Genomic DNA, 19,836 nt, shown 5'->3' with positions numbered 1-19,836 from the left:
TGTTACAGCTTCACCCGCGCCATTTCTGTTGTATTGTCTTTTGTAAATAAATACTCACCTGCACCAGAGCTGCCGCTTCCAGGTCCTAAATAATTACCACACGGCTTGCCCCGGCAGACCGTGACAGAAGGATCTTAACGAAAAGCAAGCCGATTTATAAGCGGATGCAAGAATAAGAACAAAGACAAACGGATACTAAGACAACAATAATCTGAACTAAATTGAGAAAGCAAAACTAAAGCTGAATCATTAAAAAACCTTGAACATGAGATACATGGAACATGATGCATGAAAAACAGAGGACCTGACAATGAACAAAGGAACATATACAAAACAAATACACGAGGGTGACGAGGGAAATGAAATCACCTGGGGAACACACCTGGGACAAATTAAGCCTGACGAAACAGGAGAAAGCAAAGCTAAACATGGAACACAAGACTGTCACAATAAAACAGGAAACAGTGAGACGTAGACTGACACACAAGCTTGACACAGGGGTAGCATGTCTTGATTCATGGGCTTTTCTGTGTTATGCAACAATGGCTGGAGCTGAGCAAACTGCACTGAGACCAGCAGGGAAATGATATCAGTCATGATCTTCCATGCAATCTACATATAGTGGAAACAAAGGTAGCAATAGCAAGTAAATGAGTTTATATAACATGTTATCTTACGAGATAAATATTCTCCTATTAATACATCTGTGGACACAAAGGACCCAGCATGCCTCAGGATAACTTAATAGCTTCTGTACTTTGCAATGCTCCACACTCCCTCACTCTCTCTCTGGCAGCTTGCTCTCTGCAACGGCTCTCTGCTTCAGCAGCTCTCCTCTCCTCTCCGGCCTGGTCGCTACTGAAGTAGGGAAGGTATGATTAGGTGATGCTCGCCGGCTGCAAAAACCAGCCTCCCCTGACACCACACCCTGAACCAGCTGTTCCACTCCCTTTAAACACCTGCAGCAGTAATATTAATCCATGACAAGATGGGGAAATCTTTTCTGCAAAAGAAATACATTTTTTATACTTTATGTGAAATTTCCCAACAAAACAGTTTCATGTATAGTCAAACTTTTGCTTGACCACTTGTTATTGTCAATTATTGCTAAATAATTTGATTGATTGATTGATTGATTGATAATACTTTATTTATCCTGAGGGAAATTGTTTTAATTCTTATAATTATAGATGTAATAATAATTTTAGTTACTTGCAGCATATATGAAAGAATTAAAGCCTGAGTGAAGAGTTGATGTGTCCTTTGAAGCCTTTAAAGCAAAGGATTTTTACATAAGCTTTTAGGTAAAATAAAGTCAGTGTCTTTAAATTTAGTTGTGTTACTTGTGCCTTACTACTCACTTACTCACATTGACTTTTGAATTATAATAATCATTGAGCCTGATACATGTATTTTATTTTACAGTTTAAAAGTGTTTGTACTTCTCATTTAGTGTATCACAATAAATGGAAGTTTGGTATTCTTCATTTGGTTGGAGTTTGAAAGTCTGTCTACTGAGGCTCTGCATTCAGTGGGTGGCTTTGCATAATCTGGCCAGCAGCCGATTCATTAATTGATTTGCACACTCCGTAAGGTCATTCTCAGAACACTTTTCCTGAGCATATGCCACTTGAGAATTAGAGAATTAGATTCTAGAGCAGGGGTGGGCAATCTCAGTCCACAAGGGCCGGTGTCCCTGCAGGTTTTAGATCTCACCTTGGGTCAACACACCCGAATCACATGATTAGTTCGTTACCAGGCCTCTGGAGAACTTCAAGACGTGTTGAGGAGCTAATTTAGCCATTTAAATCAGCTGTGTTGGTTCAAGGACACATCTAAAACCTGCAGGGACACCAGCCCTTGTGGACTGAGATTGCCCACCCCTGTTCTAGAGTAAAGAGTTGTCATTTGTTAGCAGTATAAAAGTGTCTAGGTGTATCATAAAGCCATGCTTGTGGAACTGATTAAGGCCCACATCAACTTCTTCTTCCACCCACTATTTATGAATATTTATGGGATCACTGAGAGGCCATGGAGACTCATTAACAGACCTGGTAGAAACCTGCAGCCTGTGTTTTCTTCTGCCCCTCACTGCTTTGGTCCTGAGTGCCCCCTGAAGCCCTGCTAGATAAGACTGAGCCACAATAATCACTTTTTCCAGGATCATCTTCAAAATGAGCCGGGCAATATCTTTCCTAACTCACCAGATCAACATTCGGCTCAGGTTTCTGCCAGTCTTCTTTATGTGTAGCTGTCCATGGTGCTGAGAGACTCGCCTGCATGTGCTTCATGTTACGGATGAGTAAAGACTCTTATCTCTGTGCATGCAGGAAGTTTTCCACATTCTGCAGGCTGTATAGTGTTCTGACCATTGCTTTGTGCATCCTCTCTATCCTCGTAAGACTCCAGGATTAATGCATCGATCCTTGTAATCAATAGTCAAGTGTTTTTAATCAAACCTGCATTGCAGCTTCAACACACAAGTGTGTGTGTGTGTGTGTGTGTGTGTGTGTGTGTGTGTGTGTGTGTGTGTGTGTGTGTGTGTGTGTGTGTGTGTGTGTGTGTGTGTGTACGTGTTTAGCTCACTGAGTGGATGTAATAATCTGTGCGTCCAGGATGCAAATCCAGTTGCAGAGTGGAGGGGAATAAGAGGAACAGATAAAGAAATGCACAAAAAGTGAGACTTTTGAAGGTTTTATGTTGTACCAAGGGAGCGAGCAGAAAACCTGGCTAAGTGAGGAAACAGCAAGCGAGACAAAGACAGATTTGAAGGCTTTTTATAGCAACTTGTAACATGTGGTTCAACGTGGCATTAAAAAGACCTGCAAAACGATAGAAGGAGGCAGAAGAGACAGCGGCTGGTGGATCAGGTCAACTCAAGAGCAATTGGAAAAGTGATAGCATCAAAATATTTTTTTTTAATTGACCACAATATTTTTAAATTTTAAATCTTTGCTAATCTATCTAATTTGCCTGTAGTGAAGTAAAGTAATTGAAGTTCTAGTATTTAACTTTTATTAACCCGTTAACAGGGTTAAGGTGGTCCAGAACTCTAAGGAATAGCGTTCTGTCACCTTTGATTAAGAAGTTAATAAATAAATCTCATTGGCAGTTTCAGACCTATTAGGCCAAGTCAATATGTCATTTTACATGTTGCGCCCTTGCACTCCTTTCAGCTGAGAACATCAGTCGAGCTATGATTGCCATTAACAGTTCATATGGAAAGGATTCTTTTTCTTTTCTTTTTCTGTAGGTAATTTCCTGAAGGGAAGCCACTTGAATCAGAAACCATTTTGGACATTTAATGGTTACTGGTCCCCGCACCGTATTCAAGGATTTCTATTTTTACTGGTTGGCTATTAGGTGTAATTTCAGCATCATTCACTGCTCAAGTAATGCAGCCTTGCTGATGCTGCCAAAGGATTTCACTCCTTCTTATACAAACTTACTGAACAAACTAACCCCTAACCTTGTGTGACTGTTTGTTTGCCTGGGTCACAGCTTGTTACAGTACTTTACTTCAACAACAGCTTGCATTCATGTGGGTGTTAAACAGCGTTCAGTTTGGTTTCATTCTGCTTGTTGCTGGCCAAATGGCTGCTGGAACCTGTGAAGCAGCCTACGTCTTTTTGCATCACACTACTAGAAGCTTATCCTACCTGTCTGTACAAGTCGATGCAAATTCAAGACCACTCGTGTCAGCCAGAAGATACAGCTGCACTTGAGCATATGAGGCTAAAACTGTACACACTGTAGATCTTGATGAAATCCTGTGTGTAATGACAGTAAAACCTCTCTGACATCAATGCACCACATTTTCAACACCTTGGATTTATTAAGGCCATTCCTCTTCATTGCGCAAATACTTTCAGTGATGATTTATACTCTGAGATAGGTATTGTCGAGATAATGTGTAAGTATATCCTCATAATGTGAATCATTTATCAATTGTTTTTTTCATAAGAAGGAATTTATCCAATTTGAGAAGGAACTGTTGTATTAAAGTACAAACTACATCCATTAGAGTTCCATCTATTATAATTATCACCATGCCAGCATTTCCAAGGATGGAGAGTCTATCCATAAGAAGTTTTTAAGAAATATATCGGATTCTACTACTTCTAAAAACATATATGTTTTGTTGTGAGCATCATTAGTCTTAGTTCAGCAGATACATAAAAAAGAAAAAAGTTGCTTTAAGTTGCTTAAAGAAGAACTGATTTCCAAGAAAGTGACCAACTTCATCTGAAAGCTGCCCCAAATTGTGAGCCATGGCCACGGTGGTAGCTTCTATAAATAATATTGTTTCAGCAACAGGGGATTGGGCCACACAGGCCTTTCACTTTTGCCCGATCCACATTTTACCAGATCTCTGCAGCCCCTCCAAAGGGTAAATGGGAGCTTGACACATGGATTAGTGTGGTGTTTGCAGTGATACAGATGCTGTGCCAGTCTGTTGTGGTAAAGAGAGAGATGAGCGAGAAAGCAAACCTATCAATTTACCAGTTAGTGTATGTCAGGGGGGCCCTGCAACGGACTGGCGACCTGTCCAGGGTGTACCCCGCCTCTCGCCCTATGACAGCTGGGGTAGGCTCCAGCGTCCCCCGCAACCCTGAAAAGGATAAGCAGAAGCGAATGGATGGATGGATGTCAGGGGTGGGCAACTCCAGGCCTCGAGTGCCGGTGTCCTGCAGGTTTTAGATCTCACCCTGGGTCAACACACCTGAATCAAATGATTAGTTCATTACCAGGCCTCTATAGAACTTCAAGAATGTTGAGATGGTAATTTAGCCATTTGACTCAGCTGTGATGGATCAAGGACACATCTAAAACCTGCAGGACACCGGCACTCGATACCTGTAGTTGCCTACCCCTGGTGTAGCTAGATATATGAATTTGTAGATACGAGCAGCGGAAATCAGCTTCCTGAAAATGATGTCTGGACTCTCCCTTAGAGATAGACAGAGGAGCTTGGTCATTGGGAAGGTAGTCGGAGTAGAGCTGCTTCTCCTTCAAATGGAAAGGAGCCAGTTGTGGTGGTATAGACATCTCACTAGGATGTGTCCTGGGTACCTCCAAGATGAGTTGTGAAGCCAGCATACCCTACCAGGAAGAGACTAGCAGTCCTAGGACCCACTCAAGAGATTACATCTCTTGGCTGTCTTAAATGCCTAGGTCTTTCTTCAGAAAAGCTGGAGGAGGCAGCGCCGGGTAGAGAGCTCTATGGATGCTGTGGGACTGTTGTGGCCGACATGCCTCAGCAACACTGTATTGAGGTGGAAGGCAGTACCCCTGGATTGGCAGACTAGGAAGGTGGTTCCCCTCTTTAAGAATTACAACGGAGATTGTCCACAATTTGCTATGTTCAACTAGGGTGATCATACATCAGCCAGGGAAGGTCTATGTCAAAATACTGGAGAGAGACTGCCTCTTTTAGTCAAAACTGACATTCTGGTTTTCACCCAGATTCTAATTATACTGGACCAGCAAATGATCCTTTAACAGGACAATAAATGTTTAAATAGAGAATGTAGACAAGACACTCCTAAGAGAGGCAGAAAATATTGAACCTTGAGGAAAACTGTCTTAAGTTTGTAAAGACCTTAACTGACAATGACTGAATGAGACATACCATAACAAGAAAGCATGGCTGACGTTACTCAGGAAGTACAAGGCAACTTTTCTGTCAAACACAGAGGTTGCATGCGGTCAAAATATGTCTGCTAGTCTACATTAAAAATACCAATTGAAGAAGTTATTTCCATAATGTCAACTACACTTGTACTGACCCCTTATTTAAAAGACTTATAAACTGCAAGTCTTCTAAACTCACCATTGCACAGTGAGGCAGAAATCCTCTAGATGGCTCATTTTCACAGGCGTAAATTAAGCCTAGTTTTAGATTCAACTTGTTTCAGAGGAGATAAATTAAAAGTTTCCTTTCAGTCTGGGACTAGGCTTAATCCTTGACTGCTGGTTTTCATTTCTAAGTATCAACCAAGTTCAACTGGAGTGATAAGCTGAGATTGCAGTACAACAGTCATCGCTGTCCAAAATCCATACAAAGTACTTGTATGGAAGCCCAGCTATTCATACAAAGCTGCAGTATTGTAGCAATGAATTGGCTTGGTTTGTAGCTCTGGTGTTTACTGTGGGGAGTTTAGTTTTACAATTCCTGCAGGATTTTGTTTAGATGTACCTTCTTGTCATCTGAAACGGGGAGAACTGTGGCCACTATGCACTATTATGAGATGCAGCAAATGTCAGTAAAGTCTATTGTTCTTAAAAAAGAAATGATTGCTGACTGGTGTCTGGAACAGTTTATGATTTTGATGATATGCAGTGTAGCACTTTCATTTGTGCATGCAATATTAAACGCATTCTTAGCTCCCAGGTTTTGATCCCAGAGAGGGGATGTTGTCATCACTACCTTGTTTTCTTGCCAATATCTTCCCATTTCTACCTTGTGATCGTGTTGAAAACAGGGTGAGATAGGCTGTAATTTTACCCATTTACTGGGAATATGCTGTTGGTGAGATTGTAAATACAACAATGTCTTTGTGTGCATGTGTGTGCATCTATTTACAGACTTGTGGCTTATATGATTTGGATGTGTGCACGCGTGTATGTGCTTCTGCTCTCCACTTATATGCCTTTCTAAGTATGTGTGCACCTGTCTTATTGAACATGGTGATGGGTACAGAGTGAAGTATATGGGAGGGTGAAACAGGAGAACGAAGAGGATTGATTTTGAGCTTTAAATAAACACACTCTCCTTTCCTCCAGCTGAGTCCACCAGACATATATCTGCCCCACATGCCACTCAACTCACCTCCTCTCATGCACCACCACAGACAGAAAGTGTGTGTTTACAGCAGTCAGTTGATCCCGAACCGCTTGGAGAAACGTTAATCAAAGTAAAATATTGCTTTTTCCCTGCTTTTCTTTAATGTTTGCAGCTGGCTGCAGCCCTTCGAATTAATAATTTGTGCTGACAAATTGCAGCATTCCCTCCCCAAAGTGGCTCATTTGTCCTCTTAAAGGATAAAGCAGCAGTGAAAAATGCACCATGTGAGTTTTCCTTTTGGTATGTGAGAATGGTTCGCCCTGTCTCTTGGTAGCTCTCTGCATGACAAACTTTGTGAGAGGCTGTGTGAGAGAATATACTATGTGAGAACACACACAGGTGCCATCTCCTGTCTGCACACAAAGCATTGTTCAGTTTGATATGATAAAGGCGATGCAGTGGAAAACACTGAAAATTTGGTATTTTTATGTTTTGTTTTGTTTTTATTTTATACTCAAAGATTTATAAATGATTACCTATTGCACTGAAGCCCTTGTGGCTTACTTAAAGGTGATTTTCCTCACCTTTAAGAAATCCACATAAGCTTGCAGATCTCCCATGGTTGAGCCACTAATGAATAAAGCACAACATAATAGAAAGTGCATGAAGTTATTGGTCGGAATGTTATTTCCTCCTAAAGTGACTAACATGGGACAGCTGCACTGTTTCTGATGAACTGTGTTGGGGTTAAAGAAGCTAAGAAATTTAGAAAAAGGAAAAAAAGGATGTGAGCTTAAACACTAGAACCAACATACCTGATTTTTTAGCAGAGATTCTTACACAAATTCAAGTACATCAAAAGTGCTTCCTTCTAACTCTTGAGCCAGAGATGGTGGTGCTTTGGAGAGTTTGATACTCTCAGTAAGGTATCCTTTTAAAATCTCCTGTATTCAGTTTATGAAACTTGGATGGACCCAATTCAAGAACTTTAAAACGACAAGTCAGCCATGTCATTATGAATGATCCATAACTTGGCAATGAGGTTTGTGGTAATTATTGTTGCTGTTTGAATCCAGGAGGCTTGAACTCACTATTTGAATTCTGCCATCATCTGATGAAGAAGTTATCCAAATGATAACAGGATATGCGGCTGAGAACTTCCTCTAACATCAATTTTAGCCCCTGCTGGAGATCTTTCCAACCTCATACCACAGTCACAGCACTGATTTTTAGTTCCTTATTGTATAACATCAAGTTTTGGATTTAATTTTTTTTTCCATTGCTGTAACGCAGTCATTTCCTAATAAGGACAAATAAACTACTACTACTCCTTCCTCTTCCTCACATTTATCGGCATTGTAAAGAGCAAAGATTTTAAAAGCAATTTCATTACCGCATGCAGTGATTAGCCTTTCCCAGTGCTTCTGTTCCCAGGAAACCCTGTTCTTACCTCTTTTGCAATGTGTGCTCTCTGTCAAAATGACAGACCCTTGAACTTGAATTTAAATTTGGATCGTATCATTCGGCTGCTTCACTTTTTTCTTGAACTAAAACCAGCTGACTGCAGCCGAATTGCACAGAAAGGAAAAAGCATTTTAGTTCAACATTACCCTAACTATAATGTTTAGTTCCCTAACATTTTTACATTACTGCATTACTGTATAATCTAATGTGATTACAGTAACATGTTACTTTGGAATGTGTTACACCCAACACTTTTCCAGTTATTGTAACATTCTCCCTCTTCTCCTTCATACATTACAGAAGACCTCAGAGAATTTATTTTGCACAACCCCATATTCACACTTTTGTGTTCTTTAAAAAATGCACCTTTCTTGATTATGGAACATGAAATGAAATCCTGACTGAGGACAGTTTTTAGTTACTGCATGCTGCTCGGGGATCTCTGGATCCCATCTCGTCTGTTTTTACTCAAAGATGGTCAAAACACACAATTATTTATCAGTGCATCAGAAATGCAAAGAAGCTAAAATGAATCTTAGATAGCTGAGAAAGGCACAAACGCATGGCCCTAGCTGTTTCTGTCAAATATCTACAAACAGAACTTGGATAAGAAGAGTGCAGCAAAAGTTCCATGCTTATTTGAATGCTCGGCTCTTCGCTCCTCTCCTCCCATATGTCAGGACAATATTTGCACATTATCTGGCCTTTTCGTTTTTCCATGGCTGAATATCTGATTTGGTGCAGCCAACATATCTATTAATGGTCTGCTGGTGGCTCTGCCTCCCCCTCCCTTGATTCAGAGATTACCATTTAGCTGCACTGCAACTCTGCTATTGCTTTCCTGACAGGAAGCACTACAACAGCTCTGCAACACATTAATGTTATCTCGAAATTACAGTATGCTTCTCCTCCTGTCACCTCACCTTAGGCCTTTCACTGTTTACAGTAAATCAAATTTACTCATTCATTTTAGTCCCTAAGCATGATGAACATGTTTTAAAATGCAACAGTTCTGTTATTTCTTGATAGCATTTTTTGTCTCTGTTGTCCATGCTCCCTAAAAAAATGTGTAAATGAAATTTCCAACTAAAGAGATGTTTTCTGTTATTTCTCCTGTGTAGTCGTGCATTGAAAATTCAAAAACCAAGTCAAAGATTGCTGTAAACAGAAATAAGTTTAGAGAAAAACGGTTTGTCAGAGACAATTCCATCTATTTATATATAAGCTCTCTCTCCAGCCTTGGACTGTCTCACTGTTGGGAAGATTTTATTTTTCCCAGCACTGTGCGCCCATAAGTACAAGTGCTCTTACGAGCTTTCTGTTAGGTGAGATAACTGCTCTGTGGTGACCATTTAGTGGCAGCCATCTGTGAGACAATATGCAACAAAGCTTATTTAAGGCCCACACAAGAATTCAACTGCCCACCCGTTGATCTATCATGATCACTATCCTTCTACTATCATTCTTCTCATCGCAATACTGCCAGCATCGCTATGCTAGCCGTGATAAACATCACGATAGTACATAAAGGTACTGAGGAGAACAGCACTTTGATTCCCATTTAACTGCTGTTGAGCTCTTCACCAGGAGGTGCACAATTTGGTGATGGATAACATCTACCAGATAGTATCCATCTACCATTTACCATCGCAGTATATTACCCGCTATTGCCATTGATTAGCTCATTAGCTAAAAAAGATTAAAAAAAGATATAGTAAAAATGTGGTCCTTTGTTCACTGCTTCACTTTAAAAGTAATTATCTTAACCATTGCTTTATGGACAAATAAGTTAAACCTGCCACTTTTTTCCCCAAAAAACAAGTCTAAATGTCTAAGCAGGCGTTAGACATTTCTCCACTCTTTCCACATTTCCACACCAACGCTGAAGAACTCAACTAAACCTCTTTCATTGAAAAGGTCTATAGACAGGTCAGCTCAACTCACACGTAAAGACTTTGATCTGATTTTGGACAAAATGCTGTTAAAGAGTTACGTTGGTTTGTTGAAGTCTTTGTTGTGGGTTTGTTAGATACCCATCACATCAATCAGCTGCAGAAACCACTGTGCATCTCTAAGATGAAAAAGTTCTAGTTTTCATGCAGTAATACTTATCTTATCTCACATAAAACACAATAAGACAACTTGCTATGTATAGATAAATACAATTGATTTGAATTGAATTAATAGTCTTTATTCATTTCAATGTATTAAAATATAGAGCAACTTTAATTGTTGTCCTTATGTGTATTTTGCTGTATTTTATTGAATTTACAGCTCATCCCTCTCACAGAACCCTTGGCAAAGAGGACATGGAGAATGGGAAAGGAGTGTGTCACTACATGTGATACTCCATATATAGAGCTATAATGTGCTGCCGGGTTCTGAGTTTTAGACCTAAAAAGGAAAATGATGGGGATGGTGGGAGGGAGCTCCTGAGGCAGGGGTTGTACTAACAGAAACTTTCTATAATGTTTCTTGTTCCTTTTTTTCTATTATTTTTCATTCATTTTGGCTTTTTCTTTCTTTCTTTTTGCCCCCAAATAGCAGAAATGCAAGCAAAGCACAGTCTGAACTTTACAATTGTTACAATTACAAAGAAACTGAACCCTCATGCATAATACATTTGTCTTGACCTAAAGGAACAGAACAAGTGTATTTACTTGTCTACTTAGTGTCTATATAAGTTAGGAACTAGGGCTGCTGGTAGGAAAACTAAATAGCTTTCTTCTTTCTTACAGTTTGTTGTGTCAGCTGCATATTAATGCACTGTTTAAATGGTATATGCTAAAGATAACTTTATCATTCATTATGACGAATACTTTTGTGCACTTTTTGGAAACAGGGATTGTGATAAAGTAATTTTTGTTTTCTATTTTTTATCTGCATTTGTATGACCACTGTTCAATCTGAGTTTAATGAGGTAATTGAAAGCACTGCAGTCACATTTATTAATGTAGTCATTTAAATTCTGAAGAACTTGACTGTTACTTAACACACCGAGAGCATCTTTGTTTGTGACCCCACATACTCAATATACTGTGTTTTTCTTTAAAATACTATGGCAGTGAAAACTGCTTTCTGTTGTGGATGACTGTGCTGAAAGATAACTGACAGTTTCTTGTGTCTCACCTCTGGCAGGTATTTGGATAAAACCCACTCGGATGTCCAGGATGAGGGAGAAGAGGGCTGACTTTGTGGCAGGATGCCTGGGTGGAAGAGTCATCATAGCTGGTGGTCTAGGTCAGCAGCTCTGTTCTATTTAATCCTTTTTTCCTGCCTTCTGTCAATCAAGTACAGCACTGTGCCTCATTTCAAGAAGGAGAAGTAGAACAATGGGCAAAGAAACTTTATTTAATTTATATAACACAATTACGTAAAAATCACAAATGTAAGAAATAAAAAGACAAACATCACTGAATGCCTTTCAGTGGTGTGTGAACGTACTGTATACATCCTGTGTCCTTGATCCTGTTTCCATTGAGCCGTTGCTTATGTTATGTTTTTTTCTGGTAGGGATAAAAATATTATTTTCCTTTTTTTTAAATGATTTAATACCATACAGACATAGCACCAAAATAATCTATTGTAGTGCAATCCATGCATCACAGACATCCAGATGAAGGAAGCCAACAGAACAGGCAGGCAGGCAGCCCAGTTGATATAGATGACTACCACCAGTGGGGATACAGATCTCTGGAAGTGGATCATATGCACTATTTGCTCCAAGAAGGTTGTGGTGAAAGCAGGTGATTCATCAAAGCACAAATACCTTTGTGTGTTCCTCAAGTACAACATCTGAGTGATGCTGTACTTAGATGTTGTACTTGAGGTAAACAACATCAGAACATCAGAACATTGAGCACAATGGGAACACAGCCATCCTTCGATGGTTTTAAATAAAGCTTTTTAAAGCTGGCATTAAATTGTTTAGTACTTGTAGGCTAATAATTTAGAAAGATTAAATCATTCAGCCTTTTTTATTTCTTGGTATGTTGTAGTTAAACCAAAAAATGTGAGAAGCACGCTGGGACTCGGGAGCTTGACACTAGGACAGGGGATAACAGAAATAGAAACACACGACAGACCAGGAAGACAAAACAGACTGGACACGAAAGAGGAACAGACATGAAAACAAGCAATAGCCAAACTAGAACATAAGAACCACACAGATGACAGGACCAAGAGTCAGAGCGAGAGCGAGAAAGACACCAAACTTTGACAAACGTAAACATACATGACTGACTGAGGATGCTGAGAAGGACACACAGAGGAAAGACTAAGAGACTGGATATGAAAGGAAACTAAATTAAACAAGAACTAAGATCTAGAAATTTAACAAAAGTATTAGCTGAAGAGCAGAATTTTAATATTCCACAAAAATGAAAAGCATCTGGACTTCTTTAAGTTGCTTGAAGACGTTTCACCTCTCATCCGAGAAGCTTCTTCAGTTCTAAGGGTCAAATGGTGGAGAGTCCCAGATTTAAACCCAGAGGGAGTTTCCCCCAAAAAACGGGACAAAAGGACCCCCTGATGATCCTCTACCTAATCACAAGAGCCAAGGTGTGAAAACGGGTGTGGGTCATAATCAGCCACTTGGGATCAGCGGGAAATCTACACCGTAGCTACATCATGACTCCAAACCCCTCTGAACGCCCTAACCTATGAAACAACTGCATCTACATGGCGTGTGTTGTGATTGGCTTGTTCACCACTTTCGATTCCTCCTGTACATTTACACCTACTTTTTCCCTGCATTTCTGGAATAACAATTATCAATACCAATATAAGGAATAATAATGTATGTGAGAGAATTGGAAACATTTTTTCCTGACGTTCAATTACCCCCTGACAACAGCAATAAGTGGGGAGCCAGGAGGGGGAGGGGGGAAAGCCCAGGTGGCTCCTCATATAAAACACCTGGACCATGCACCATGATGAACTAAAAGGCTTGTCAGTCACTTGCTTAGATGAGGTCAGACTCTACAAAGACTCCCCACAGAATTGTAAATCAGGTGTTAGTGTGTCACTTGAGAGTCTTTAGTGTTTGTAAAACTAGACTGGAGTAAACAAACAACATTCTCACAACAAAACGGACCACTATAGTCAAAAGAAGATTGTCATATTCATCCAGCTGTTCCATGACATTTCACAGTACAGTTACTTCAGGAGCTTCACACCCTTTTTTGTACATATATGCAAAGCCAGAGGCTCACAGAGCAGCAAAAGCACAGATACCAGCATAGAACAGAGGTCATTTTAATAACACCAGACATTGATTGACATTGATTAAGCTGGATAAACCATTAAAGAAAAAGTTGGGGTGAAGGTGGGCTGCAAAGTGGCTTGCAGCTGTGGGGAACCCTGTGTTAGACAAGCTGTGGATTACCTAACACAAACCTCCTGTGGATGTTCAGCTGGATTCTTGTGAATGTGAAAGCCCTAGCATATGATAGTTTTCCTTTTCAAACCACTTGTCACCTATGCTGTAGAAGGGGCATTGTTAAGAAACCTCTGGCATCAACATAGAATTGTTTGAAGAATGTGATCATTCAGGGAAACAAACTGTGCATTGTTTTGCAACTTTCCTTCTAAATGAACAAATAGAGTCAAACCATCTGTCCTCCAGGTATAAGCACATAATTATCTCAGTATCTGGAACCCTTAAATTGCACCATGTAGAGCAAGGCCTTGGCTTGACTAATTGTTGTTATTTGTTTATTAAAGAGATCATCAGATGATAAAAGGCCTCAACATTTACACTGAACTTGTCAGAGCAGCCCACAACTCTCATTTCTCATCAAGGCCACACACAGGCTCGCAAACCAGCAAATTAATTTTCCATTAACTTTCCATTTTCTCCCTGACTGAGCTGCATTTGTTAAAGTAAATACAGTGTGAAGTGAAATTGAGCAATGCTACAAATTAATCACAGGTCAGCATTTTTCACAGTGGCACGCTTGTTAAACAGATATTGACCCTCTTTTCTTTTGCACTTGCATGCATCCGCAAGAACAGCCTCGGTTATATATCCACAAAGCTGTATCAACACACGCAAACCGATGTAAAGCCCAGAGTTATAGAATGAAATCTGTTGATGCATTCAAAAGCTGTTTGTTCTTGTAAGACAACCTCAGCAGCAACACAGAGCAGGAAGTTACAGGAAGAGAAGAGTTATTTTTTTCATTACTATGAAATCAACACAGCTTAGCTCCAGCTTAAGCCTATTAGGTTAAATTTCCATCATGTTTATCCTCATCATTAATGTCCGAGAGAAAACATCTGACACATCTGCAGTGTGAGGAGAAATGAAAAGCTTGGGGAGAATAACACTATCTTTCTCAGCTTCCTCCTCTGCATGCTAACAGTTGCAATTCCCCTTTTGCAAATAGATTTGTCACTCTAAGTTACAGCACCATTAACGTAAAGAATTAGATTTTTTTTTAACTGGACACTCTAACACAGCGGTCCCCAACCTTTTTTGCGCCACTGACCGGTTTATGCCCGTCAATATTTTCACGGACCGGCCTTTAAGGTGTCGCGGATAAATACAACAAAATAAAACTAGTACCGGTACCAAAAAAAGAAGATTTATTCATAACACACGTGAAAAGACCCAGGAAAACCGAGTTAATGATAAAAACGATAACAAAATAACGCTGAAAACCGATAAAAACCCTGAAAATCATACATTTCACACCTGAGCCTCAACTCTCGCGGGCCGGTACCAAACGACTCACGGACCGGTACCGGTCCGAGGCCCGGGGGTTGGGGACCGCTGCTCTAACACTCTCTCTAGGCCTAAAAAACTTATGCAGTTTGTCTTTTTTGCCCCAGATCCAGAGTGGCAGTCAATGATGTGGCCTGACAGCTGTGCGTGTTTGTGTGTGTGTGTGCGTGTTTGTGTGTGTGTGTGTGTGTGTGTGTGTGTGTGTGTGTGTGTGTGTGTGTGTCTTTCAGACCATGTGAGAAAGAGAGGAAAACGCCAATCTTGTCCTGCTGAGAGAGACAGTTATGAAATTCAACAGCCAATGGAGAAAGAAAGGGAAAAGAGGATTGAGCTGGATGAAAGAATGAAATGTATGTGAGCGAGGGGAAAGAGGTAGACGTGTTGTATTTTCTTCTGTGGTAATGTCAGCTGTGAGCTTGGCTCGCCATCTAATCCATGATGATATTTTGGGCTTGTGAGTCATTTCTGGTTCATGGCACATTTCCCTCCCTCTTTCTGCCTGTTGACTAGGGAAATAAAAAAAAGGCAAACACATCCACGAAGGCATTCTTGAATGCAGCTAAATTGACGAAGGGTTAAGAAAGCAGAGATTTTGAAGATTCTCTGTGCAGACAATAGGTGGTGGTTCTACTGGGTTACTTCTATGCTCACATGGGTAATGACAGTGTGCCCTGAAGGTCAATATTGGGAGGAATGATCTGCTAATCAGCTGAACTCAGAAAGTGTTCTGTTATTGGACTTCATCGATTGTTCACAATGAATGCCATGTTCGAATGTAAGTGTGGCCAGAAAGGTCTCTGTGTCTCCACTTAGACTCCTGCTAACTGTGATCTGAACCTGGATAATCAGTAGGAAAAATGGTTGGATGGATGGGCAACACCATCATGTAGAATTCAGCTTCGAAAACACCCAAAAGCGAGCAACTCCAAGCTTAAGTCTGCTCTTATTGGCATCCATTATCCATATTATAAAGTTCTTCAAACAAACAGTCCGCTTGGCAATTTTGTAGAAGTGAAGATCCTTAATGTTCCTACTATGATACATGAGTATGTTGAGCATAAAGTCAAATTATTCAAAGTTAAGAATACTAGATTCACTCATGCTGAACACATAAGCTGGCACAGACAGGGCTTTGTTAGGAGCTTTGTTTTAAAATCTAGTGTAAGCACCACATTTTCTCAAACAATTTCAATGACTATATACACCAATATCCATACAAATAAGCCATATAGAAAGTATGTATATTTAGATGTTCTCTCTGTGCTTGTGTAAGTTTTGTCCTTTGCCTCAGGCTTTTCACCCACAGTCCAAAGAAATGCATGTTAGATGAATTGATGACGGATAGATAAATTGTTTGAAGTGTGTAGGATTTAAACACTGTATGAATGTTTTGCTAAAATGTGATCTGTAATCTAAAATGCTGCTCAATAAGACTTGAAAAGCACTATATAATTGCAAAGACATTACGTTGAGCTGTATATCAGTAATGACACAGTATAGTAAAGAGCAAACTTTAGTGTCATTTTAGCATCACTTTAGTAAGCGATGCAGAAAATGTCTTATTCTGCTTTCATGGTTACTCCTCATTTGCTTCCACGCCTGCTGGAATTTCAACATATTCAACACAAATGAGAAAACTGATTACGCTCACGTCCTCTGATTAAAATCACTGAGCTGGGCCTCTCCACCATGTTTGTATTGTTGGTGCCTCTTAGATGATTTTTTATGGAATTATCTGACAAATAAAATGCAATGTTGTGTGATACAGACCACAGTTTAATTCTGGTGAGTGAAATTCTAGTGTAAGTCTGCCACTGTGTATTCATCAGCAGACATATGTGATGTACTTATAGAGTTTTTGGATATAGCTTGCTGACCAAGGTCTAAATACAGTCAATTTTGCATCCAAAAACTGAATATGGTGGCAGCCAAATATATATTATGAGTCTTCAAAATGCAATGTCAGAAACCATTGGGCAATTTTACATCTATTTTACATCCATCTTCTATACAGTACGATATTGCAACAGCTATATTTAGCTTGTTGTCTTGGATATTTTAACTAATGTGTAAATTCAATTGACAGAAAAATATTTAGAAACTAAACATTAAGGACAAGCATAGTGGGCCAACTAGACATTACAAGAGCTGCTCAACCATAAAAATCCATGTCATGAAGCTCCAGCTGCTCAGTTTTCGTGTCGACCCTGCTCCATAACTTCACATGGCCTGTCACTTCATGATTACTGTGTTTCCTAAACACTTCCACTTTTCAATAATACCACTTAACTGTGGAATAGAAATTTCATGAACTGATTTGTTGCTATCGTGGCATCCTTTTACAGTACCCTGCTTGCATTTTGCAAGCTCTTTAGAACTTCATTGACAAATGTTTGTAGAGAAACACCAGTCTCTAAGAGATTGCATCAGAAAGGGCATAAAACCCTTGTGACAAGGGAGAAGCTAGAAGTAGCTTTCAAATTTTAAATTTAGCATGTAGTTTACAGTATTTGTATAGGTAAAAAAAAAATTAAAGTAAATGCTAAAGCAAATAATCAGCTCAGCACTGCTCTCCTCTCTGTCACTCATATTAAAATATCAGTTATTGGTATTGGCATCTGTAGTACATCAGCATATCTGTGTCTTCATGTATGAGGTTTTGTTACCTAAGCTACAGATATTTAATATCTGTAGTCAAGATCAAAGTGAACCATGATAATAGACACAGGACAGGTTTTCACTCAACGTCACACCACCTCTGAAATGGCCAGAACTAGTTTCCAGTATTTTCCACCTACCTATAGTCCTCCCTTAGAAAGGATGTTACAGTTAAAGTAATTTTAAGACTACTTGTTTGGTTTTTGTGGGTGAGTTTTTCTCAGGTTTTTCTTGGAAGGAATACATACATGGATCTTATTAATACTTCTTACATGAATCAAGCTCAATTTGTCTTTACAAAAATGAAGTCACAAAGCTGGAAGAACTTAACTAGATTTTTGTAATGCTACAACTATTAATAATAAACAGGTCAGATGATAAACAGTTAGAATTTGTGTACAGTTTAATGGTGATCAGTGATGAGGTTGGATGTAATTTTTCACTGATTGTTTTTTCTTAGTACCCATCTTATTAAAGGGCTTATTTTAAAAGGCGTGCTGGAGGAGGCCAAATTATGTTACAACCAGTTAGGACAGTTTTAAATAACGTTTGTTTGTCTTTAATGTTCTTCTGTACTTTTCAGTCTGAAACAGAACACAATGTTCTCTCTTTTTGTGCATTTCTCTGTATTTGTATCCATTATAGTAACACTGTTTTCACCACCTCCACCCACGCACCCAGCATTTTGTATTTTTGCACCGCCTTGTACTTTTGTTTAATTCATGACAACGCCTGGCAACTTGATATCTGCACCTAAATTATAATTAGATACGACTTGTCACACGAGGACTGACTTGAGATGCAGTTATGGGCTCATGGATATAATTTCATAATCAGATTATTTGTGTTTGCATGCACATGAACCTCAAAAACAGCCATTAGGAATGGGCTCTCACACACAGACTTTGCATACACATACTTCCTGATCTTTATGTATTCAGATGAGATGTTCTGCATCTGTGAGAGTCATAGATGCAGAAAACTGCTGACACAACTTTGACCTCATCTGTCATTTTAAGCCTCTTAAAGTAAATCGTATTAAAGGAAACTCAAACTAAAATCACAAATAACACAGTGACAGAGACAGAAATATATAAACTTAATGTGGTTTAAACTGTCAGTCAGCAGGTAAATCTCTGTATTTCAACAAGCTGAGTACCCTCGGAATAAATCTGCCACTCTGTGTTAATGCAAAGTGACACTGTACTATTTGCCACGCCCGTGCTAGTTTATAACACAGATGCAAGTTTTCTTGAACCCCATCATGACAGGTTAATGAAGCACAGAACAGATAATTATATGCTGATTTCGATTTTTTTAAAAAGGGGGTTATCAATAATTTCTTCATGTCCTGATGCTAAAAGTAGCTTTTAACTATCCATGTTTGAATATATACCTAAAAATAAGAACTGTGTCAGTTTAGACTTTAAGGCTGTGTTTGGTGTCAGATTAGCCTCCAGAGATTTTTGCACCAAAGCATTTCTGGTGCCAGAGGTTTGCAGTTATTCAGAAGTCAGAAGATCTGGAGCCAGGTTACTGGGCGCTTCCTGAACTGCTGTGGGAGGTAGTTCAGAAAAAGGCTCACATGGGCAGTTTTTCTAAGGGCAAAACTTCAAATTAACCTTTTCATACCACACTGATAGTGCGGATGACAAAAAGAAAAACACCCCCTTCTAATGAATAGATTTGTTCAGTGGTCTTTTTTTCTGGACATTTGTTAAGCAGAGTACTTCTTCTGAAAGATGTTTTTCTTACAAATTGCCGTGTTTAATTAGTACCCAGCTATAGAGTAACAAATCAACACTAATCAGAGCTTCTCTTCTGTTTTGACAGCAGAAAAATGAGCTGATGAAGTCCTTACTCTTGCTGCATTAGATGTCGGCATCTAATTGTATATTATATTATAAGTGTATCCCCCAGCAGCTAGCTGTGAGAGTAAATTCTGACCCTGTCAAGTCACATTGTGGAAGTCTGCAAGCAGTAAAACTTTCCACCATTTTACTGTTAACCAGAGAGCTGGCAGGAGGGCATGTGGCATTCTTCCTGTACTCTGGTAAATTATGATTGCAGCATTTTGCCCACTGACAATGTAAATTGTAGTGATAAAGAACAGGAGGCAAGAAGGTCAAGGTTGTAAGCTATGCATTAGCTACTAAAATATGGTAAGTGCTGAAAAGAGCATGTAATGGCACTGTTTACA

At 39.5% G+C, this 19,836-nt stretch overlaps 1 protein-coding gene across 2 annotated transcripts in view; it reads left to right on the top strand.

Moving 5' to 3' along the window:
- Positions 1-19,836, top strand: part of klhdc8b (kelch domain containing 8B) — a 225,985-nt gene that overhangs the window by 200,879 nt on the left and 5,270 nt on the right. For both annotated transcript variants that reach the window (XM_006804065.2, XM_035913509.2), the window contains one exon: positions 11,390-11,491. In XM_006804065.2, coding sequence (XP_006804128.2) covers positions 11,390-11,491 — 102 coding nt within the window. The remainder of the gene's footprint in view (positions 1-11,389; positions 11,492-19,836) is intronic.

The sequence above is a fragment of the Neolamprologus brichardi genome, chromosome 20, assembly GCF_056152115.1.
Source record: "Neolamprologus brichardi isolate AB-2024 chromosome 20, ASM5615211v1, whole genome shotgun sequence".
Lineage (NCBI taxonomy): Eukaryota > Metazoa > Chordata > Actinopteri > Cichliformes > Cichlidae > Neolamprologus > Neolamprologus brichardi.
Note: the sequence above shows the minus strand (reverse complement) of the source record. Positions and strands in the feature narration are given on the sequence as shown.